Source organism: Phodopus roborovskii, unplaced genomic scaffold (genome assembly GCF_943737965.1).
Source record: "Phodopus roborovskii unplaced genomic scaffold, PHOROB, whole genome shotgun sequence".
NCBI lineage: Eukaryota > Metazoa > Chordata > Mammalia > Rodentia > Cricetidae > Phodopus > Phodopus roborovskii.
Window position 1 is genome coordinate 3,632,266 of NW_026126566.1, and position 25,116 is coordinate 3,657,381.

Below are 25,116 nucleotides of genomic sequence, written 5' to 3' on the forward strand. Positions count from 1 at the left end.
AACCAAGCTTGTTTTCAGAAGTGAAGTTTATAGAATGTGACTTGTTATCTCACATGAACAACAGCCCCCAGCACTCCAGTAATCAATCATCTGTCCTTGGGCAAGTGTGGCTTATAGGTTAGAGGCATTTTTGTTTTATAGATCTCTTAAGCATAGTAATTTAAAGTTAAAACATAACTTTTACCATCACAGTTCTCTGATTAAGACCCGTTAGATCCCTGTAGATCCCAGCACTACAAGGAATGATGTGATGGAACATGAAAATGTTGATATTTTTTATACACAAAATAGAGGAAATAAATTTATAAGGATTAATATGCTTATTAAATCTCTTAGAATGTGCCAGTCACATAGTGCAAGATTAAAGTTATTTTAAAAAACATTTAGTCCTGCGATTTACTCACTTTATTTGTATTAAGCTGTTTTAGAAGCATTGGGGTTGAGATTTCATCCCCAAATCATCTCTCAATATCTATAAAATTGACTATAATTCTTAGAGTAATCCTTGAAAGAAGGGTGTAAAAATCCTAGCCTTGAGGCACTTTGATTATCTGAAATTACTAAAAGCTAAATCTTTATTTAGTGAGAATTAATGCCCTGGCTAATAGAGACATTTAATGTTTTAAAATTACATATGTGGCAAGGATCCTTGAAATTATAAGCAACTTCAAATTCATTGTGTTAAAGCCTTCAGGGTTTTGACAAAATTGCCTTATAGGCTTTAAATATAAGTCTACAGAACCCAACAGATCTTTAGATACTATACAAGAAACAAGAGGTCTCCCCTACCAATCCCCACCCATTTTTGCCTGAGGCAGGTTGGATAGCTGGCCCCGAGGTCATAAGAACAGGAGTACTGGCCCTGCCTGTCACCTTCATCAACTACAGCACTCAGGACAATGACCTCTACACCATGTCTGGGCAACACAGTAGAGTTGACTCTTAAGGTGTGGGAGATCCAACCCTGTGTATGTGAAAGCAGAACTGGCCCCACCCCTTGCTCATCTCTGCTACAAGTATATGGAAATTATATGGAGATGCATGAGGTGAAAGACACAAAAATAAATAAAAAGAAAGAAAAGAAAAAGAAACAGAAGAAAGACACAGAGGCTTCTGGGCCATCACAGAACTCAGGAGGGCAATGCAAGACAGCTCACCCTAGTGTCGAGGACAAGGAAGAGCTGGCGGGCTGACAAACCCTGCAGCTACCCAGGATCAGAACCAGGGTTGAGTTGGCCCACCCCAACATCCACCCCATCTGTGATCTGCTGAAGCTCATGGAGGGACCAGTCCTACAGACCCAAAGCTGCAGGATCTCCAAGACACAGGGCAACAGCAGGATAAGCAAGAGGAGTCCCCGTGGGGGCTCAGCATCACAGTGTAGCAGAAACCAGAAGCCTCAAACCGGACCAATGACTCTGCAGTGAACACTTGGAAGTAAAGATATGTGGATAAAAGTGTTTACTGTGTGAGTCACTGTGTCACACTAAAACTTCTATGACGAGATTGATTTTTCCTTTCATTCTTTTTCTTTTCTCTTAAATTTTATTTTAATTTAGTGGGGAAGCTGCAAGGGCAAGGGGTGGATACAAAGGGACAGGGAGATGCATGAAGTGAAAAATGCAAAGAATAGATAAAAAGAAAGAAAAGAAAAAAAAAGAAAGAGAAGAAAGACACAGAGGCTTCTGGGCCATCACAAAATATGAATCATTTCTGAACAACCATGAGATACAAAATTTATTTTGTAAATCTCAGAAGCATCACACTGAAGCAATTAATTTTCAACTGACATATTAAAAACATAAATTATTCATATTAATAATATACTGGGTACTGTTCTGATATATGTACATAGCATATGATGTTAAAATCAGGTAGGATATTTATTTCCTTAAGCATGTATTTATGGCTAAATCTCCTTTTCATTACTGTGTGACCTATTAGATTGCTACTAGTATATGTGAATTAGAACCTGTACTCAATTCCTCATATCAGTCCTTTAAAAAGGTTGTTGTTTTAGTGATATGTTTATGTAATTGTTACATGTTTAATATGCTTAGAGTACTTTGAAGTACTTGTTTTAGTCAATAATTAATATCATTATATAAGTAATAGAACATAAAAATGGGTAAATGCTTTCTGCTTAGAATGAAATCCAGCTTGTAGTCATTTTTTAAAGCCCTGATCCAGCTGTTTAATATGATTAAGATTGATCAAGGAGATTTCCTCAAAGCAAGTATCACTAACGTCCTCAAGAAGAATTTCTCCTTCCACATCACCACAACTTCGGAATCGCTCTGTCCTCAAATACTACCGGGGTCCACAATGGAAGGAATTCTTTTCTGGCAAAGGATCAAGTTGAAGTGGCTTCTTATTTTGCTCTTTAAAACCTTAGAAATTTATGAATGAATTTGGTGAAATTATTCCTCAATATTAAATGAAGTGCTGGGTTAATTAATATTGAACTAAACACAGGGCTACTTCAAATTACTTTTTAAATAACATCGTCAGCATTTATTGGTATGTCAGTAATAAGGTTTAAAAATATCTCAATATGTAAGATAATTCCAATTATGGGGAAATTTTATTTGCTACTGTTGGCAGTATCTGAGAAAGGTGAAGTAAAGGGGAATTTATCCTTTTCTGTGGGGAAAAAAAAAACCCACAAGAATTCAGACACGAAATCTGGTCCTTGGATATTAAACACCAGTCAGACCAAGTCAGCAACTCCTACACAGGGAGAAGAAACATCAGGACTGCAAGGGACTGAAATACTTCAAATCTGTATCAGCGGGTCCCAGCAGCCTTCCTACAATGAGAAGAAAGTCAATGTCCAGATGCCTACAGAGTCTCACATTTACAGAGCACAGAGAAGAAAACTAGGTCTCTGTATGCTCTGGATGTTTCCCATGCTCATGTTTTCAACTAAATGCTGATTCCTTCACAACCGTGAGGAGACTGTTCAAGGCCCAGGGTAGGGGAGGGCAAATGAACACACGTGCATGTGTGCACACTAGAAGCATTCTAAGTTTGTACTGTGAATGGAACACAATGTATTTCTAGTGCACAGATGTAACAAAGCTTCAAAACAGACTTCAGATCTCAAAAGGTTCAAACTGTACCCAGAATAGAGTTTTAAAATGTTTACTTTGTTCTTTTACGCAATCAGATAAACTTCACAATATCTACCATTTAGTCAAAAATCACAGAGTATAGGAAAAAGCATGGAGTCAACCCAATCAACAGACTCAAGACAGATGCAGAAACAGCAGAGAGGGACATTAAAACAGTTATTACAGCTATAGTCTACACAATTGACAAGGTAGAGTAACAGCTGAGGCCATTTAATAGGTTTGTAGAAGACATACTGAGAATTCTGAAATGAAATATCTGAAGATAAAAGATTTAATATAATTTTTAGGTCCAAGATGGAAAAATATGCAGGGCAGTATCAACAGGTTAGATATGTCACAAACAAACAAAAATACAGTGAATTTGTAGACATAACATTAAAAACTATTCCAGCCACCACTTTACTAAATGAGCATAATCCATAACTATATTCTAAATATTTGTCCTCATACCCAGATAAGTTTAGTCCCCTCCCTCATCAAGAAGCCTGTCTTTGCAACAGATGGAGACTATTACAGAAAACCACAGCCAATCAAAAGACACAGCTGTGGAGCCCAGTCACACTGGATACATACATCTACAGTTCAACTCCTGCTCTAAGGCTGGGGGAGCATTTCAAAAGAAGGGGTGGAAAAATTGAAAAGCCTTTACAAATTTCAACATGGGCTGGCAAGTGAAGTTGTTCACTGTCATGCCTGACCACTTAAGTTTGATCTCCAAGACCACATGCTAGAAGGAAAGAACCACCTTCTAGAAGCTGTCTTCTGATGACCACATGCATGCTGCAATACATGCATGCCACACCCACATAAACAATAAAATATTCTTAATGTCAATGAGGAAAATGACAGAAGGATCCTCATATTTTGTTTCTCAACACAAGAGATAAAGAAAGAAAACACAAAAAGGGGAAAACAGACATAGTAGAAAACCAAAGATAAGGGAAAATGTCATATTATTCATTGGGAGTTGTGCAGCAGATGATAGAGTGACACCATCAATGTACTAAGGGGAAAAAGAGAAGTCTGACATCCTAAACTCAGTAGACTAGAAAATGCTGGGAAAATGATGACTTTATTATATGTACTCACTGGACCTGGAAGTACTAAAAATTTTATTGTGCACTAAAAAAAATAAAATAAAACTTATCAGTTTGTGCCACATTTTACTTCCCAGTGTATTGATCAAAAGCTGATGCTACTAGTTCCTAACAGAGAACAGGGTGAGTTGAACTCAGGAAGTCTTTGAACACAGAGCTATACAGGTAATGAACTGCTATGGACACGTGATATCTATTCCAATGAAAATAGATATGTTCTGCCCCAGCTTGGGAGTACTATCCCATTATTTAATAAACATTTAGGAAGTCTAAACCTGCTAGACCCCTAAGCATGATAGACTAAAAAGGTCGATGGTATTTCTGGCTACTCATTGGTGTTTTCTAATGAGCTTCACTCAACCTGTAATTCTGACTATTCAGTCCATTCGCACATTATTTTTGCAAATAATTTATCAAAAAGCCTACTACATTCCCATGCTTGTATGGGTACAAAGGTCAATGAAAAATTTTTTCTCAGGGAATCGTCTTTTGCATTGACAAGCACACGCTTAACTATTATTAGCATTCAGATGTTAAACTAGAAATATGAGTAAAATAATGTGGAAGGCGTGCAGGAAATTCTTACGGAGAAGGTGCTGACTATGTGGGTTGTATAGGATGGCAGTTACTGTTGCTGCATTGACAGGCATTTCCGTTTTGTTTTGGGTTTTTTTTTTTTCACACTATGTAAAGGTTTTCTTTTAATGTCCAGTGTGGAAGAAAGGGCTGGAGCTCCTCCTGGCCTGCTTCACAGGTTCTCAATGGGCTGGTGAGGCCAGTACGGGTACTTCTTCTTGTCCAGCTTGGTTTCTGGGAAGACTTCATTCAAATCATCAATGGTCATTTGATCAAAGGGAATGATGTTCTTAATCTTCTCCAGCTGCTTCTCATATTCCTGGATCCTGACCTGGGATTCAGACACAAATGCAGCACAGTTCTTCACATCCTCCTTCTCCTCGCTGTCTACCAGGGCTGTGTACTTATCCTCAGGCACTGGGATCTTCAGGGCATTATACTTCTTTTCAAAGTCATCCACCAAGCCAGCCTTGGCCACATTGGCCTTGTAATACGCCCAGTCAATCGCTGGTGGTTTCTCAGGCAGATTGGCCAACCTGGTGTGGAGGGTCTCATTTCAGGACTTCAGGGAGTTCGCAATTGTCTTTTGGTTTCGGAGTATGATCTCCACAAAAGACACCCAATCAATGGTTTTTAGAGCAAGTTTACGGCCAGCCATCTTGCAATCCTTCACCGACCCCAGTGCAGCAGAGCGCTGTCAGCAGCAGCGAGGGACTGACGGCATTTACGGTTTTTAAAAGTTTATTATTATTATTATTATTATTATTATTATTATTATTATTATTATTTATCATTATTTTTATTTATCATCACTATTATCATTATTATCATCATCATTATTGGGATAGAGAGATGGCTCACTGACTAAGGCTGCTCTTCCAGAAAATATGGCTTCAATTCTCAGCACCCACATGGCAGTTAACAACAACTTGTAACTCAAGTTTCAGGGCATGTGACATCATTTTCTGGCCTCCAGAGGCTCCAGACATTCATTTGATACAGAGACATGTGTGCACACAAAGCAGTCATACACATAAAAATAGTTAAAGACTTTTTATTTCTATTTACTTATGTGTCTGAAAGAGCACACACTCCTGCATGTGCATTCAAGTGCTCACAGAAACCAGAAGAAGATGTCAAACCCCCTGGAGCTAGAGTAACAGGTGTTAATGAGCTGCTGTGGGTGCTGGGAACTGAACTCCAGACTTTTGCAAGAGTAACAAGTTCTCTTAAATGCTGAGCTATTCTGCCCTCAGACTACTGTTTTAAACTCATTTTGTTATGTATATATAGTTTCTGGTTGAACACAGTGGGAATGGTAATTATCACTGTTCTATAATATTCGTGGAAGACTGATGGTGGGAAGGATGAATCAATCACCTAAATTAACTCCACTCACATTTCTGGCATTACCATGTCTGTTACATGAGACCTCTGTGTTTGTCAAATAAAAAACTTCAACTTGACTGATCCAAGTTACCTGCTGAGTAGAGTATGATCATACAGGCTTTACTGTCACCCAGTTCTTAACACTGTAGTTCAGGGATCCAAAAAAGGTACCTCGCAAGGTAAAGACTGTATTGACTGTTAGGATCTAACCTTGGAACTCACTGTCAGATTACCTGCATTCCATTAGTTCTGAGGAACTTAAAATTCTACCAGATTTAATGGAAAAGAAAAGTAGACCCCAAGTCTTTCTAGAAGAATGTCAAATTCTGGAGGGGTGTGTGAGATGAGTAATACTTTGTGTGTGTAAGATGTGTGTACAGATAAGTGTGCGTGTCTATGATATATGCATGTGTGTATAGGTGTGTGTGTGATGCACACACACGTGTGATTTGTGCATGGATATGTCTGCATGTGTGTATGGTATGTGCATGTACATATATGTATGTATGGTTTGTGTGTGCGTGTGCATGCAGATTCCTGTGAATTAAGTGTCACCACTATCAGAGAACAACCAGAGGTGTGGGTCCTCTCCTTCCACCTTGTTCAGGCAGGTCTCTTGTGGTTGTACCTCTGTATATGCCCGGCCACCACTGCATATGCTAGGCATGACAGATACAGCTTCTGAGGGCACACACGAAGATCCTTACACTTGCACAGCACAAGCTTTACCAATCTACCCCTCTGCTCAATTTCCAGAACCATTACATGTTCTGGGAACTGAATAGGAACATATATAACATGACATAGGATTAATCACACTATATGGCTTATGTATATTAACAATTGTCTCAGAAACAAATTTAAAGAACTTAGCATTTTTATTCTGGAGAAATTAGGTTTCAGTTTGTAGGCATGAGGTTTCAGTTTGAAGTTTGACTTTTTTTTTTTTTTTTTTTTTTTTTTTTTGGTTTCAGCTCAGGCCTTGCTTTAAATTACTCTGTGATTTAGAAATATAGATATATGGCTTTATTGGGGAGGCTAAATAGCAGGTATAGTAGTGCCGGTAAAGAAAGGCTATTAGTAAGCAATTGCAATATAAATGAAAATAACAAATGAGTGAAATGATTATCTACGTGTCAAATTGCTCAAGCTCAGTAAGGAAAACAGAAGAATGAGGGATGAGTCTGAAGTAGGTAAGATGGCAGTGATCCCAGACTTGGGAATACGGGAGGGACCAACACATACAATAAAATAGGCCCTGTTAGATGGTACTACAAGTTCCGTTGGTCTGGTCATGGGAGGTGTTTCTTCTCTATGGACAGTTTTGAAGCTGAAGATCAAGATAAAGAGTGTCCAAAGCAGATATGACACAAAATGGAGTACTCACTCCAATATCCTTACTTAAATTTGGATGCATTAGTTCTAAGTTTTCTGAAGGACAGAAAAGTACAATGCCATGCAGTTTAATTTTCATCCCCAGTAGGAAAACTGTAGCCAGAACACTGTTTTCTCTCTTTAATGACTACTTCTTCTGTGTCCTGTTATATTTTTAAAGAGACTCATACTTCCTCCTACCAACTCCTGAGACATTATCAATTAACCACACACAGCCCATCGAACACAGCAGAGCTGTAATTAAACCAAATTGCCATGTAGTAGCTTTCATTACACAACGACATAGATTTTGTTAGGGCCATAGAGAGAGTTTAATTACACGTCTAGACAGCCCCTGAAGTCAGAGTAGCAGTGTTATCTTTGCATCTTTAAAGGGAAACTTGAGCTTTTGATGGCTGCATTTTAAAGAGATATGTGATAAGGTATATTTAGGGGATCTATCTGTTTCTTTTTAAATTCCACACTCTACTTTAGTGCATACTTAATCTAGGAATTGCTTGGATGTCTGTGAATAAGAGAGGTTTTGAGGGGAAATGTACAAATTTCCACTTCTTCCCATATGTGATTTACCTTTTATTTGAAGCCAAGTAGTTTTTTCTCTTATGTATCCCAATGCCAACGCCTCCTTTTCCTTTTTACCCCTTTCTCTTGTGTGCATCCTTATGCACATGCATGTGTCATGTGTTTGGAGGTCAAAGGACAATCTCAGATCACAGCCCCATCATTGATTTTGCTTGAGAGGTGTCTTGCTCGTTTTGCCTGCTCCAGGCTGCCTGGCCAGGCATCCCAGAATTCTCCCATCTCTACCTCCCATCTTGTCAGAGGCGCAATGGGATTTTAGATGTAGCACTGTACGTGACTACTGAGGATCCTAACTCAGTTCCTCACAATTGTATAGCACATTTGTGTAGCACACTTGTGTAGCATACGTGTGAGCACACTCTACCTACCTCTTTGGCCACTCCCCAGCCTCACTCTTTTCAGCATATAAAGCATTAACTGTTGTGTCAGACACCATCGTCTTCAACACCATTCCTTTACCTTTGAGCAGAAGTCACCTGTCACAAGGCTGGGGTGTCATCCCCAGCTCTGCCCCTTTGCCTCTTGGATCCCAAGACTGTACAGACATTTCCTTTGTGCCCACTCTGGATATTGTCTTTCTCGTGCTAATGCTTGCTGCTTATTTCTTAGTAATTGCAGACCATTTTTTGTCTTGTCCCACACTATACATTATTTTTAATATATCTAATTACCTAAAAAATATCTGTAGCCTCTACACTAAAATCTCTTTTCTCAAACTTGACATCATACAGTGAAAATGAGAAAATAAATTGATCACATGTATCGTTTTTAAACATCTCAACATCCCCTAGGGAAGCTGCCTCCCAGCATGCACTTGCTCTAATCCTACATGCACATGAGTTTTATCTGCTGTTCATTTGTTGATTACGTGTATGCTACTTCATTTTTCTTTGTAGTCTTGTATTTGTTCATAGGCTTATATTCTGTCAGCATAAAATTTGCCTCTTTAAAACTGGGCCTCTTTACCATTGCTTTCTTGTATGACAGTTATTTAAAGTGGTAAGAATCCATTTAATTATTGCTGTCAAAAGAAATAAGTGTTTCATTAAAACTTTAACTAAGTGAATGATTTTAAGTTTTGATTTGAATTTAGGAGAAAATGGTGTAGGTAAAACCAGTGTCATGGTACTGATTTTTAGGCATATGTTTACTAAAATGTTACGAACAACATATGTGTTTTGAACATGTTGGAAAGAGAATATCTACCCTTATCTATCCTCTCTGATAAACTAGGAGACTCATTCCATAGCCAGAGTGAAAATTAGAGTCTGGGTGTTCTTTATTGACTCTCACTCTTGCTGACCACTCTAACCAGACACCCCAGATTTCTCTAGCCAAAAGCATCCAGCACTATCCTCTCTGCCAGCATCCCATTTCCAAGGAAAATTAATGACAGCTTCCTTGTGCTTTGTTGGAGAAAAATCCAAGGAACAAATTGGGATAATGATAGGAAGAAATTGGACTATTTGGAAAACAATTTGGAAGTAAAATGGACAGGATGTAGTTATGAATTTGATAGAGGCAGATGAGAAATGAGAGGATCGGTCTCAGCTCACTGCAGGCCTCCCTAGGAAGGCACTCTGCTACTCATGTGTACCCCAACACTTTCATTAATCTCTTTACTTGAAACATAGTTTTCTTGTGATATTTATTTTAAAAATCCTAATGTGTGTTGTTGAGCCATAAGGTTATGATAGAGCTGAACCATAAATAAATAAAATTATACAGCTGTCCCTTATTTTCCTATGCAGTACCTGCATGAAAATGGAATTGTCCATCGTGACCTCAAACCAGAGAATCTTCTCTATGCGACTCCAGCCCCAGATGCACCTCTCAAAATTGGTAAGAAAGTTTTCTAGTCATTTAAGGACCATTTTCCCAGAGCAGAAGCCATTTGTTCTAAATTTTGTTCTCGCCAGGATTTCCTCAGTTCATTTTCCTTGAATTCTTGGCATTTGTTAGTTTGTGCCCTTTTTTTTTGGGCTGTTCACGTGATGCTATGCTCTAGAATTCCCTAGCCCATTGCTGGACCCTCAAATGACCCCCAGACCTGGTGCTTAGTAATGATGAGGACCTCAAAAGATACTCTTGTGTTTTTTAAATGAGTTTGTAGTGAAAAAGGTGACTTGTTTTTTGGTTCTTAGCTTTGAATTGACAAATTATTTGGAGCTTACCCTTGTAAAATGAAGAACTTTAATACAAAATACTTGGTACAAATTAGTGAATGTAGACTCTGAATCTCTTGTTTATTTTAGCAGAGAAAACTCAAAGACCATATTTTCAAATTGTTATCTGCAGGATGCTGTTGCTAAATCAGTTAAAACCCCCTGTTTTGTATGTGTGTTTGTGGAGGATATAGTTTGACAAAGGGTCTGTGGTTGGTCAAATAAATTAGAAAATGTCAAATGAAATAATATTTTAACTTCTGCATTGTATTAACTTCTGCCATATGGCACCTTAAAATACTAATGTGTAGACCAACATAACATGACTGAATCTACAAGACTTTCTCAAACTGTTGACTCTAGAATTCCACCCCATATTACATTCAGACAAATGATAAAGATGATCTTTGGGCAACTCTTATCTACCCATTGAAATCAGTCCTTTAGGAGAAAATACATTTTATATTCCATATACTTGATAAAGCAAATTTTCATTTCCAAAGGCAGTTGTGAGTTGTTAAGAGATGAAATCTCCTCAGCAGATGTGTGTAAAAGCCTCTGAAGGTTGTTGGGCTACACTGGGCTCTCTTTCGGAGCTAAGCTGATGAGTCCACTGCGTTGAGTGTTAACAACTTGTTCTACCAGGGAGGAGTTCAGGCAGCAGAGTGTGAGAACTTAAAGAATCATCCTCACTGTTTACTCCAGAAAGACAGTGGACAGCAGTGAGTCCTCGTTTCTTTTGACATCACTTTCAAACATTTGATCCTTAAAGAAATCTACTTGGATGAATGGATAGATACTAATTTGGGGAGGAAAGCCTTTCTTTCTGCAGGGCTGCCTGTTGTGTTCAGTGATACAGGCAGGCACCTTGTGGAAATGTGGGTGTATCTTTGAAGTCTAAAATGGCATCATTCTGCACCTGCCTCCCTTGGAGAATGACCTTGGGCAGCTTTCTGACTGGCTCATAGGAGAGGTCACTCAGCAAAAAAGGTCACAATTGTAGCAACTTGTATAATATTTTACCTAGGTAGTCTACAGAGGAATAAATAGAAAGAATTTGGGGCCCCAAAAAGTTTTTACTCATTATATGAACATAGTTATTATCTGTTAAAACATTGGGAGCTGGTGTTATTTATTTTCAGCCAGGATAAACTTTTGACATTTCTGTGTATCTCCATGGCATCTATGAAAATCTGTACTTTATTTTGCCAGTGAATTGCAGACTCTGAATTATATCACTATGCCTGTACTCTCTGTGACTCTCATGAATTCTTATTGTAAACATGGCAGTTACAGTTCTTAAAAAAATGTCTTTACATGTTGATATATTTTGAGATTTTAGGAAAAAGCAAGCATCATAAATTATTTGTAAATGTATTTATGAGTCATGTTTTTCCAAGTTAAAGGAATGAATTACTGTTTTTTTAGCTTTGGAAAAGTGACTTGTTTCCACCCACATCCACCCACCATCAGATCAGGAGTAAACAAATACGTTAGTTTTGTTTTTGAAAAGCAGAAGTACTTGTAAAAGCTGAGAACAATCTTGGCACACTAAATTTTTCTCTTGTGTTTCTAGCTGATTTTGGACTTTCTAAAATTGTGGAACACCAAGTGCTTATGAAGACAGTGTGTGGAACCCCAGGGTACTGCGGTATGCTCTTTAATGCTGACATTTTACCTTTATTGAAATCTATTTTTACCTAATGACCTGATTTTACTTTAACTCCCAATGTCTCTATTTATTTATGTTTCAATGTGGTCATTAAATGGCTTGGCCTTGGTCACAGCATGACTAAGGCGTATATAAATGATACTTGGGTCACCTTTTGTCTTTCCTGTGGGACTTAGTAATATGGAATGTAGGACACCAATGTCAGAGTACCTGTTGGATCACAGCTACTTTAGGAGCCTTATGTGCAGGAAAGGCAGCCAGTAGGGAACAGGGCAGGGGAAAAGCAGGGTGTTTGCTTGCAGTTAGAGCCACTGGCCCTTCCTGAATTTTTTTGGCTTTCCTTAGGAGGGTGTGTAATGAGAGTGGATGTATTAATTTAGATGGTATACAAGACAATGAGAATGAGGCAGCTGCTCATGTTACCAGAGCTCACAAGCAAAATAGCCTGTCTGTGGGTCTGGCCACTCAGCAATATCAGGAGAAAATGACATAAAATATATAAAGTGGAAAAACAGATTTATTTCCAGTCTTCTCCAAACCAAGGAAAGCAGTTCATCACAGTCTGTCTCTGCATTCCCCATAGCAGTTTTACAGTTTATAGAAGGGTACAACAGAGCTAGGGAATAGGCATTTATAGATTTCAGCTATGGATCCCAACAATCAGGCTAAGTGATGCCTTCCTCCTGACAGTGGCCAGGGCTTAAAGAGAGATGCTGACCCTGACCTTAGTATGATGTAATAGTTCTTGTAGGAACTGGAATGAGAAAGACAATTATGAGAAAACCCCTATTTGAAGATTCATGATACATTAATTAGGTTAGCTGCAGAACTGCCTAGCAGCATTTGCTAGGAAAAGTGGGCAGTGCTAATGACCCTCCCTCCTCTTGTCTTGTTACTCAGGACGAGTGGAAGGCACAGTGTGTCGAGTCCTCAGTTCACAGACAGAAAAACTTTTGATTCATACTAACATGAGCAACTCTTCCCTTTTTATGACTAAATTAAGTTAGCAACAACATAACCAGAAATAAAACAGCTTGCAGACATTACCAAGTGTTCCTAAAATTGGTGGTCAATGAATATGCAACAAATCAACTAAAATTTTGACTCTAGCCAAAAAAAAAAAAAAAAAAAAAAAAAAGAAAACAAAAAAAAAAAAAAAAAAAAAAAAACTTGAAGTCATCACTTGAAAGATGAGTCAAAATCTCCTGGCATCAGAATCTTTTCACACAGTACAGTTCTCACCTCTTCAGCAAACACTTATTAATTCCTGCTGTATACACAGATCACTGCCTCACACAGGAAGAATGTATTTGGCACTCACTCCACTGGAGAGCCTTAACTGTAAGAAGCAAAACTCAAAATACACATTGTCAGAATTAATAGTACCTGGAAATCCCTTCTCTATCTCCACGTTTATATACACATTTTGTAATTTTGCTTTTAATGGGGTAGTTTTCCTGATGGGTTAAAAAAATACTTCCTTATAATTTTATTTTTCATAAATACAATAATATCACAAAATTGGGTACTTATCTTACCCAGTGTTTATATTGAGTCAAATATTCTTGTTCTAGATCATATGTCTTCTGAGGTTGAGTAGCAATGTTGGTTAGTAGTAAGTTCAGAAAACTTAATGTAACTATGGTTTAGCATCCAGAGGCATAGGACATTTCCTGCTTGACGATGTGCACTAGACATAACCAGGAATGGACCTGGGAAATCTCAACAATATGGTTGTTTGAGTAACACTGTCATAATGATACCACCAATTGCCAGTGTGGACAGGAAAATTGCATATGGTCTCACCCCTGTATGAGGGGCTTCAGGTGTTCAATGGCTACTGAGAGAGGGAAAATCATTTTCTTCCATGGATGACATCCTATGTACAGTCCCATCCCAAGTGGTCAGTTCTGGACCAGTGTATATATAAGCAAAGGAAAATGACTCCAGATGTTTTATGTACATGTTCTCAATAATGACTAAAGAAGAGATCGTGGACTTGTGGGGAAGTGGGGAAGGGTGTGGGATGGAGAAGGGAGAAGGAGTTCACACAAAACTGTCTTAGACAGTAGTTAGTTATGGCTTAGACAAGGTAGAGGATTCTCATGTTTGGAGTCTAAAGATAAGCAATCCTGAGGGTTTCCACAAATATGGCTGTGCAAGTGCTATTGATTTCTGTCAGGGATTCGGACTTGTCTCACAGTCCAAGTTAGCTGCTTGAAATCAGTCATCATTTCTGTGTTCCTGTAGTCAAACAGACATGCTGAAACCCACATGTCACTTCTGCTTATCATATTGCCCGAGTGTACTAACAGCTCCTATACTCTTGGAGACTCTGGCAATGTTCCTGTTAATGGAACATTATTGCCCTTCATTAATTGAGGGTTCTGTTGCTAAGTGACTTCATGCATTTTCAGGTGCTGTGACAAAATATTTTAGACAGGGTTACAAACAACAGAAACTTACTTCTCTCCATTCTAAAAGCTTGGCAGTCTGATGTTAGCATAGTTTTCTGGCCCAGCAGGGTCATACTGCCCTGCAGTCCCAAATGAACACTCAGAGACTTATATCAATTATAATACTGTTGACTGATGGCTTGGGCTTCTTATTGGCTAGCTCTGTCTTAATTATTAACCCATAACTACTAATCTATGTATTTCCACGTAGTCTTGGCTTACCAGAAAATATTGGACCTGCAGTTCCTTTGCCCACTACATCACAACTGATTTTGATGGGCTCTCTTGCCTACCTTTCCCAGACTTCTCCTTCCCTCCTACTTCTTTCATCTGTCTTCCTGCCTCATTGGCCATTGGCTCAACAGTGTTTTATTCATCAAACAATAAGAGAAGCATACACAAAGGGACATCCCCTATCAATATGAGATCAAGAAACTGGCTGATTAGTCTTTTATCAAGAGTCCTGCTTCCTGTTAGATATTTTGTCTTCATGGGGTGATAGTGAATAGTTTCTCTTAAGCCCGTTCTGTAAATGCTAATTCTATTCCCATAGGCTCTGCCCTGAAAGTCTGACTCTCACAGCAAAGACCCCACCTCCTAAATCTGTCACCTTGGGGACATACAGATTATGACTTTTGAGTCAACACAGATACTTAGCCCTTTTGTGTGTGGTTGGAATGTTTAACCCAATTGAGACATAACTTCTGTTAGTTCTTTGGTTTCTTTGTTAAGTTTCTGACTGGTAGTCCTGTCTAACAGTGAGAGTGGGGTGTTGAAGTCTCCCATTATAAGTGTGTGAGGTTTTATATGAGCTTTGAGTTTTAGTAGCATTTCTTTTACGAATGTTGGTGCCTTTGTATTTGGGACATAGATGTTCAGAATTGAGACTTTGTGCTGATGGATTTCTCCTGTGATCAATATGAAATGACCGTCTTCATCTCTTTTCATTGATTTTGGTTTGAAGTCTAACTTGTTAGATACTAGGATAGCTACACCTGCTTGTTTCTTGGGTCCATTTGATTGGAAGATCTTTTCCCAACCATTTACCCTGAGGTAATGTCTGTCTTTGAACTTAAATGTGATTTCTTGTATGCAGCAGAAGGATGGATTCTGTCTTCGTATCCATTCTGTTAGCCTGTGTCTTTTTATAGGTGAGTTAAGACCATTAATCTTGAGGGAAAGTAAGGACCATGCTTGTTTGTTTTAGATTTCTTGGCGGTGGTGGTATTGTAAATATATTTGCCCTGCTTTACCCTTGGGTTCTTGTATAGTGAGATTATCTATTGCCTATGTCTTTATGATCGTAGTTGACTTCCTTGGGTTGGACTTTTCCTTCCAGAACTTTCTGTAGGGCTGGATTTGTAGATGTGTATTGTGAAAATCTGGCTTTGTCATTAAATACCTTGTTTTCTCTGTCTATAGTGATTGAGAATTTTGCTGAGTATAGTTGCCTGGGCTGGCATCTGAAGACTCTTAGTACTTCTAGAAACTCTATCCAGGACCTTCTGGCCTTGAGGATTTCCATGGAGAAGTCAGGTGTAATTTTGATAGGTCTGCCTTTATATATTACCTGGCCTTTTTCCTTTGCTGCTCTTAATATTTTTCTTTATTCTGTATGTTAGGTGTTTTGAATATTATGTGTCGAGGGGGTCTGTTTTCTTTGGTCCAGTCTATTTGGTATTTGGTATGCTTCTTGTACTTCCATGGGCATGTCCTTCTTCAGATTGGGAAAGTTTTCTTCAATGATTTTGTTGAATATGCTTTCTGCACCTTTGAGCTGGGATTCTTCACCTTCTTCTATGCCTTTTCATAGTGCCCCACATTTCCTGGATGTTTTGTGTTAAGAATTTGTTGGACTTAAAATTTTTCTTTGGTTGATGAATCTATTTCCTCTAGTTTATCTTCCATGCCTGAGATTCTCTCTTCCATCTCTTGTATTCTGTTGATTATGCTTGCGTCTGTAGTTCCTGATTGTTTGCCCAGCTTTTCTATTTCAAGCATTCCTTAAGTTTGTGTTTTCTTTATTGTCTCCATTTCAGTTTTCAAGTGTTGAACTGTTTCCCTCATCTGTTTGATTGTTTTTTCTTGGATTTCCTTACTTTCTTTAAGAGATTTGTTCACTTCTTGCATTTTTTGCTTGGTCTTTTCATCTATTCCAATTTTTTGTTTATTTTTTTCTTCCATTTCTTTAAGGGATTTTCTCATATCATCTTTGAGGGCTTCTATCATGTTTGTGAAGATATTTTTTAAGTCGTTCTCTTCTGCTTCATCTGCTTTAGTGTGTTCAGGTCTAGTTGGTGTAGAGTCCCTAGATTCTGTTGGTGTCATGCTTGTCTTTCTATTGTTAGGTGTTTTCTTGTATTGCCATCTTTCCATCTTCCAGTGCATGCAGGTGGAGTCTCTCTCTCTCTCTACACTATTCCCCTGGTGGGCTTAGGTGGGTCTATAGCTCTGGGTGGTCCAAACTCTCTAGGAGTTCTCTCCTCAGGCAAGGGCCTGGCAATGGGGGTCAAAGATCATGCAGGTGGGGACTCAGGGTGATCCTACGTGGAAAGGCAGGCCTCTGATAGAGTTCTGATGCTCCAATAGAGGCCCAACAATGGGGGTCTCTGCCAGAGGCATGGCAATGGGGGTCAAAGATCAGGCAGGCGGGGCTAGGAGTGGTCCTGCGAGGATAGGTGGGTCCAGTGTGCTCAGAGCAGACCCAGGAAGTTCCCCAGAGGTGGCGGGATTGTTGCCCCCCCAACCTGGTCCAGTGCTATTCCAGAGCAGTGGGCCAGTGGGCTAGGTAGGGCACAGGGTGGGGGGGAGGGAAGTTTGTGGGTGGTGGGGTTTGTGGATCAGAGTACCAGGAGTGTTCTAGCAGGGGACAGGATATAGTGGGGAGTGTGATTCGGGGCTAACCCAGAGAGTTTCCAGGGAAGGGTGTTGGGGAGATTCTACCTGAACTGGTCCCAGACTCACCTCTGGCAGAGGCCCGGCCATGGGGGTCAAAGATCAGGCAGGCGGGGACTCAGGGTGATCCTGCGTGGATAGGCTTATCCTATCATTCTTATATCTCCTCTTTTTCTTTTCAGAATGATGTCCCTTACTCTAACCTTTTCTAATTTGTTTCCTATGACTAATAACAACATGTAGCCAACCACCCTAAATGATGACAAACATCCATCAAATGACCAGAATCCATCCACCCCACCTCTTGGGAATGTCGGTGTCATGTTCTTAAAATTACTTCCTGATGTATGAAGGTGACAGCATCTTAGGGGACCCAGAAAAAAAATTAAAATATAGATCAAGCCTCGGGAGAACTGTTTTTCAGGCTTGGTGTGATGGGAAAGTGTAGGGCTTATCTGAAGTCCTGGCTGGAGTAGTGCATGAGGCTGGACCATCTTAACTAACTGCCTTGAAATTGTCCTGAGCAGTTTGTAGTCCAAAGCTGATTTTTGGGATCTATTTGTCAGCTTAGTAGCATTACCACAATTCAGGCAGAATCATCTTTGTGGGGTCCCATCATCCTTTTAGAGATATCGAAGGTCGATATTAGAAATGATCATGATTCATTGCAGAAAATGTAAACATTTTAAGTGTCATATGACGCAGATCTCAGAGAGGTTAAAGGACCACAATCTATTAAATACACTGGGACACACAACTTTAATTCCTAATTACCTGCTTCAGACTCATGCCTGAAATCATCTACAGGAAACTTGATGAAGCCTAAATCTAGAATTAGTACTCTATATGACCATTAATATCGCAACAAAAACTTTGTATGTATGTATGTATGTATGTATGTGTGTGGTGTGTGTGTGTGTGTGTGTTAATCTTATAAAATTTGAGGTAATAATTATATCATTAAAAAAAGTTTTAAAGAGTCAAAATAAATCCAAGGGATTGTGAGATTAGTGATAATAGAATAGTCTTTTATTTTTGGTTTTCTTCTGTCCCATACCAGGTGGCTCTTCTGACATGAGACAAAGACTTTGGATTTTCTTTTAACAAGCATGTTTAGGTTTAGGAGAGAGGCACCCTTCAACTCTAAAGCCAGCTTTAAATTTTAACTGAGTTGGAACTACAAAAAGTCCACTTGCCTTATATGGTTATAGAGAACAGCACAAACAAACATTTGAGATTTGTGGATTTTTTTCCTGTTAGAAATGGGTTATTCCATTAAGCCAATTTATTCTTTTTCTTAAGACAGTTTCTCTAGATGATTTGCCCTTCTTCAGATGTCTCATTTATCCAGTGGTCTTCAGATTTCTCAGTTGGATGCTTTTATTTTCCTGGGAAACAAAATAAAAACCATGCCCCACCCCTAACTATGAGGAGTTTCCCTTTTTTGGCAGTTTACAGCTGATCAAATGAAAGATATTTGTTAATCTTATAAGTTAATTTAGATGGAATGGCCATTTGGTTTTATGAACTATAATTTCTCCTAATCAAGAAGTCTCTCCTATTTGAATGTAATCTTTATCAATCTTGATGGTATCCATAGCTTTTCTTCTGTGGAAACAAAAGCAAAACCTCTTCCCCAAGGTAACACATAGCATGGTTTCCATTCTGAGGTCAGCACATCTGACCTGATGTAATTTGCAGGGTTTTTTTTTTTTTTTTTTTCCTACTATCCAGTATCTCTCCACAGCTATGGTTCCTTTCCATTTAAAAACTTGAAAGTTAATAAAGCATTGTGTAATCTAACTGTGGGTTTTTTAAATTACCCTTTTCTGTTTTTTAAGCATGTCTTTTACATTGTAATTAGACCTTTCTATATCTAACTGCTTGTCCTGTAGGATTGTGTAGTATAACTGTAATATGTTTTATATTGTAATGTGCAAAAAAAAAAAAAACCAAAAAACAACAACAACAACAAAACTGTTTTATTTTACTAGAGACATATGCAGGAACACTGTCAGTCTTTGGTTGTACAGGTATCCTCATAATAGCCATAACTTCTAATAAATGTGTAATTACAGAATCAGCCTGTTTAGAACACAAAGTAGTTGCATATTTAAATGCTTAATTGGTATAATTTTACAAACGCCTCAAAATGAAACACATCCATTTGTCAAATTTCATTTCTTTGAGTACCTTTCAGGTTAATACCTGTAAGTAATGGAGTTTGGTTATACAAAGGACAAGTAGGACATTTCCTTGGCTTATTGCCAAGTAATAGGAAAAAAAATTTTTTTTGTCAAACCTTGCTATTAACATGGTGTTTCTTATGAAATTCTGAGGCTTTTAGCATATTTCCTATCAATACCTGATCAATTTCATCTTTCCTTTGTGCTAGAGAACCTGGTAGGCCTGTATGGGATCTGAAATGTATTATTTATAAGGGATGACTTCTAGTTCTGATTATTTCTTCTAACTGAATAAATAGCAAAGTTAATTGTGAATCATCTGGTAAAAGTTCAGCAGTTTCAATATGTAAAATAACTCTTTCTGCATATTGAGAGTCAGTAACTATGCAAGGTGGTTCTGGAAAAATCTGGTAATACCAAGAAAGTAACATATAATATTGATTTTTGAACTGAATCATAAGAGCTTTGAGATACTTTACTTAATTTTCCTGATTTATAACCTTTCTTTCCTGATTTGCATCAGTATAGAATGTAGGTGCTCCAGAAATTGGTGTTTCCCATTCAATGTGAGTAAGGATCCAATTAGTTCTCTTTATAAACTGAAGTCTTTTGCTTTTGGGACAGTTGCTGCTAATCTCTCCCCAAAAATACTGCAATCTCTTTGCCAGTGATCATTTTTCCACTCCTAATGAGGCCATTTCAGCGTTAGTAAAAGGTACCATGATTTCTTCTTGGTATATTCCTGTTAATTGACCAGTCTAACCTTTCCTTTCATATGTAAACAAATGCAACAAAAACAAATGTAACACATTGTTGCCTAGTTAAACAAATATTCTACAACAGCATCTGCCTAGTCCAGAAGCTGTCTCTCACTTTGCCTCTTTGTACAGCTGGAGCATGGAGTCCTGGGACATAGGTACAAAGGTATTACAGAGTCCTGGGACATGGGTACAGATGTGTTTGGAAAGGCAGGATGCATATATTATAAACAAACCTACATTCCCTGACATGAACATCACCCCCCCCCCACATATTCACATATATAGATAATTAAAAATAAAAAAGTGCTTTTAAAGAATCTGTATGCCAGGCTAAAAATTCAGAAGTATTGAAGAGAAAGGACTTAGAAAACAACCAAGTCAGAAAGCTTTTGAAAATACTACTTCCTGCCTTTTAATGACAAAGCTACAAATAACTTCTCCTTGGATACAATAGTTGACCTACTCTTAAATCAGTTTAGATATCATTGAAAAAATAATATTTAGTGCATTGTCCTTGACATATACAGGCTCATTCATAGATACTGTCATCTTATAATGGTGACCTATTTTCTATTATTGTTATTACTATTGTCGTCATTATTATTACAGATGTACACATTGCCCTAGAGTATGTGTAACGGGGAACAAGGGTACTGAGTGGTCAAGAGTGATTAATCCTCCCTTTTTGCTACAACAGCAGCTCACCAGGAAAGGAGCCATTTGCTGTAATGGAAAGAGATGAAAGTAGCAAAGAAGGCTGCTTGCCTCAGAGACTATTCTGGGAAAATAGTGCTCTATGGACTCTGAAGTGCTGGGGAAAAAATGTGTGGAATCACTATCATACAGGCTGAGCAGCTTTACAATATTTTTCAACATGAGTAAGGTCAGCATATTAATATTCAAAAACAAGGTTCAAATTGTGTATAAACATATTTACTGACATGATTTCTTGACCCGAAAGAAGTACACTAGAATATTGCTTTAGAGTGGAAATGACAATGTCTAACTTTGTACAGTAGCATGGAAAACTAAGGAAAAACAGACCATAATAACACCAGGGGCACAGGAAGCAGAAAATCTAGGCCAAAGCAACCTGCAGGACTTTGAATTGAAAAAGACAATTTAATTATACAAATGAACGCTTACAATCATAGGTTTTTAAAATGAGACTAATCAGAAGTCATCTAAAACATACTTTCAGAGTTTTCCAGAATTCCAGCCATTGCCACTCACCACAGATAAGCACTGCCATTAGTTTTGGCCCTGTTCTTCCAAGAATGAGTAGGTGAAGGGGAAATTGCCCACTTGTAGAATGCATTAAGGATGAAGCCTAAGCCAAGTATTGGAAAGAATCCTTATTCTGCAGTCAAGAGCATGGAATTACATGGAGATGGCATTTTATTACATGACAACACAATGGAGCTACCAGATGACTGAGAGCGAGCTTCGGGGGAAAAATGGTTACACTAATGGGTTCTAGAGGACATGAACACGCATGCCATGCAGGGTGACGTGGGAGAAAAAGCAGATGAGTGGGACACAAAAGGCAACAGTAAGGGTGGGTTCCAGCCTTGGCCTTTGTTGGAATTCCCAAGAGGAAAACAAGGCAGGGCAGTGTGAAGAGGTTAGGATTGGTTCTTCTAGTGGTGCACATGGGTGTGCCTGTACATATGAGAGAGAGCGTGTGTGCATGTGTATGTGCACATGAGTGTGCATATGCAAGAAGCGTGAAGTCTAGAAGCTATGCTAATCCCTAATTACCTACCACCTTTCTCTGGGATGACTAAGATAGAGTTATTTCTTCCTGGTGCTTAAGGGACAGCTAGCAGAGGCTATCTCTGTGTTTGTTAGCTTGAATAATAAATCATGTATACCCCCAATGGGAACTGTTAATGATTGGAAAAATATAAAATTGTACAAAACATCTAATATTTATAATACAGAGACTTTATGTTAGCTGAGGGAGATGACTAGCAGCTGTGAGGAGAGAGACAGGAGGAGAGTTCTGATCGCCTGTTGTAAAGATGACTACATCCAAGGTCACTTACACTTTGGTGCATGGTTCCTGTTTTAATGGAAGGCTTTCCAAATTACATCCTTTGAGATAGCAAGTGTTTATGCCACACCATCTGTCATATCTTGAGAAATAAGACAGGAAAAGCTACCCACTCAGTCTTGTTCTTAGAACCTTTGCCCAGTGCTGTTAATAAGAGGATTGTTTTGTAAGAGAATAGCAAAAGAAAAACTATAGATACTTCACATTTAAGCAAATATTCAATATTTCAAAAAAAGTACATGTTCAAAACCAAGTTCCAGGTACTATATAATGCTTATATATTTCTAGCCCAGACAATGGAAACCAGTGACTAGCATTCTAAAGTTACCCATAAAATGTTTGGTACTGAAGGGATTCTCAATATCTTTTCATTGAAGAAAAGACATACTTTACATGGGGGTCTCAACTCTTGATAGACATGCTACAATGTAATTATGTGATATTAACTGCCATGCCAGTCACAGAAAATGTGATTAAAAGTATAAAAGATGCCAATATGGCAAGTTAGGTAAAAGGTTATTTCTGTCTGATATCAATCACCTCATTTGTTCATTAGCTTGTTTAATTAACCTATGCATGTTCATATTTTATATTTGTACTTCTGTGCTTATTCAAATTCTATTTTCTGAGCCCAGAAGCTGTTAAGAATTTATTTTCTTTCAACATTTGCCAAGTTCTCATTATTTTTTGAGACAGCCCTATTGGCATAATTCAGATGAAATATTAATACATAAAAATGTCCCACATGCTAATCTCATGAGCATAACAGTGTTTTCCCATTTGCAGGCTTTGGTAATGGCAAATATGTGTTGTGTTTCTATTTAAACTGAAAAGAAAGCTAATTATGAGCAACTAAAAAATGAGCTGCCACTATATGTGAAGCTATTGGCAACTCCACAGGCACCTATTCCTGTAAATAATATTCTGAGAACTTCCATATATAGAGGAATATTAACTATCCCATAATTCAGACTATGGCTGCCTCTGTGTTAGAAATGCACATGGCATCATGACAGACTAATTCTGCCATTTTTAAAAATCAGTTACTACAAATGAATGTAGTATCATAAAAAGATTAGTTCTAAATATCGGTGGCTAAATGCAGGCCTCCAGCTGTTAGCGTGTGAGAGGCGTAATTAATGTGTGGGATGCCATGTAAATGAGAGTTCCTTACCTTCCTCTTCTTGCTCTGAAAGAAAGAGAAAGAACCCAAGCTGAGAAAGCATCAGCCTTTGGTTCACAAGTGTATTTACCATCTAGTATAATGTGTGTCTAGTATGTGCAAGGCCATGGTTTCAATCCCCAGCACTGTAAAAAGGAATTAACAGTTTTGTCATAATTTTAATTTAATACTAAAATGTTAACCTCTTTAATCAGATCCTCTGATTTCTTCCTATCTAACCTAAGTAAGTTCTAATATTTGAGGGTTTTGGCTTGAGGTCTTTGACAGAGAATCATTTCTAATAGAGACCTTTAGTTTGAACTTTTTTCTGTCAAGGTTTAACAAGCACTGATTTTGGACTTTATGCTTTGTGATAATTATGTAGCGTTTCAAACTTCTGAATATGAATAACCAGGTTCAGGAATGCAGAATAGACTTAAAAGGTAAACTGCAGAAATAAATAGTAGAGACGTCACATAAAGCCTTTCAAAGACCCAGTTAGCTTTCTGAATAGTGGTTGTACTGTCATTTTTTGACTTGGTAAACATGGAGTTATCTAGAGAACTTTTCTGATAAAGTTGGAGATGACTGCACATACAGGATGTGAATAGACTAGGGAACAGGCTGAGGCTCATGGAGGCAGGCTTAGCAACTGTCCCATCAATAGCCCTGTGTTCTGGGGCTCACTGGTCTCTTCTCACAGAAGGGAGTGAGCTGTTCAGAGAGGATGCTGGGCTCTGAAAGACTGTAACAAGGAATTCATGCTTGTTTGAATTGTTCTTAGGGGTATACATTTCTGGTATTTTTACAGCATGAAGAAAATTTGGTTACATTATAGTTTAATATTTTAACAAGTTTAAATCCGCAGTTATCTACTTTCCTTTGTACACGTGTGTACATGCGATGTACACACACACACGTACACACATATACCATTTTTAAGATCTAGAAACTACCAGCTTCTAAAGAATACATATATCTTGCATATCTTCTAAAAAAGAAACATACCCCACCCGATTTTGAACATTTGGGTGAACCTGACACCTCAGTGTGGTGGGGCTGAGGATGTAGATTGGCAATACAGCCCTTGTTTAGCATGGGTGAAGCCTTGGATTTGACTCCCAGCACTGAAAAAAAATGTTATCATTTAAAATATATCATTAAATATTTATAACAACACATATTCCCTCTGCCTTAAGTTCCATAGATATTATGGTAACTCTATGGAGTTGCCATAATACTACATTTTAATTTTTTAAAATTCTTTGACAATTTTGTATTGGTCCTTTAAAAAAAAAAACCTAGAAAGTTCACTCTGTTAAAATCTGGTACAAATTGTAGATAGCCTACAGTGCATCAGAAGAGAATCCTGTTTCACTATCAACAAAAGAGAAAGGTAACCAACTGTTTACATTTTCTTTAACATAAATACTCACTAACACAGAAGATATAGGGACTTTTTCCTTAAGAAAATAAGCATGATAATCTAAAATAGAAGCTTCTTCCATAGTTTCTTTAAAGACAGAGTATATTTATTCCTGAAAAATAAATAGCTAAAATGATGTGTAAAGGAATCAAATGACAATAGCA

At 38.1% G+C, this 25,116-nt stretch overlaps 1 protein-coding gene and 1 pseudogene across 2 annotated transcripts in view; one reads left to right on the forward strand and one right to left on the reverse strand.

Moving 5' to 3' along the window:
- The window catches only part of Camk4 (calcium/calmodulin dependent protein kinase IV), a 203,472-nt gene that overhangs the window by 157,853 nt on the left and 20,503 nt on the right, over positions 1-25,116 (forward strand). For both annotated transcript variants that reach the window (XM_051202350.1, XM_051202351.1), the window contains 2 exons: positions 9,925-10,015; positions 11,915-11,989. In XM_051202350.1, coding sequence (XP_051058307.1) covers positions 9,925-10,015; positions 11,915-11,989 — 166 coding nt within the window. The remainder of the gene's footprint in view (positions 1-9,924; positions 10,016-11,914; positions 11,990-25,116) is intronic.
- On the reverse strand, positions 4,942-5,481 carry LOC127235148 (ATP synthase subunit d, mitochondrial-like; annotated as a pseudogene).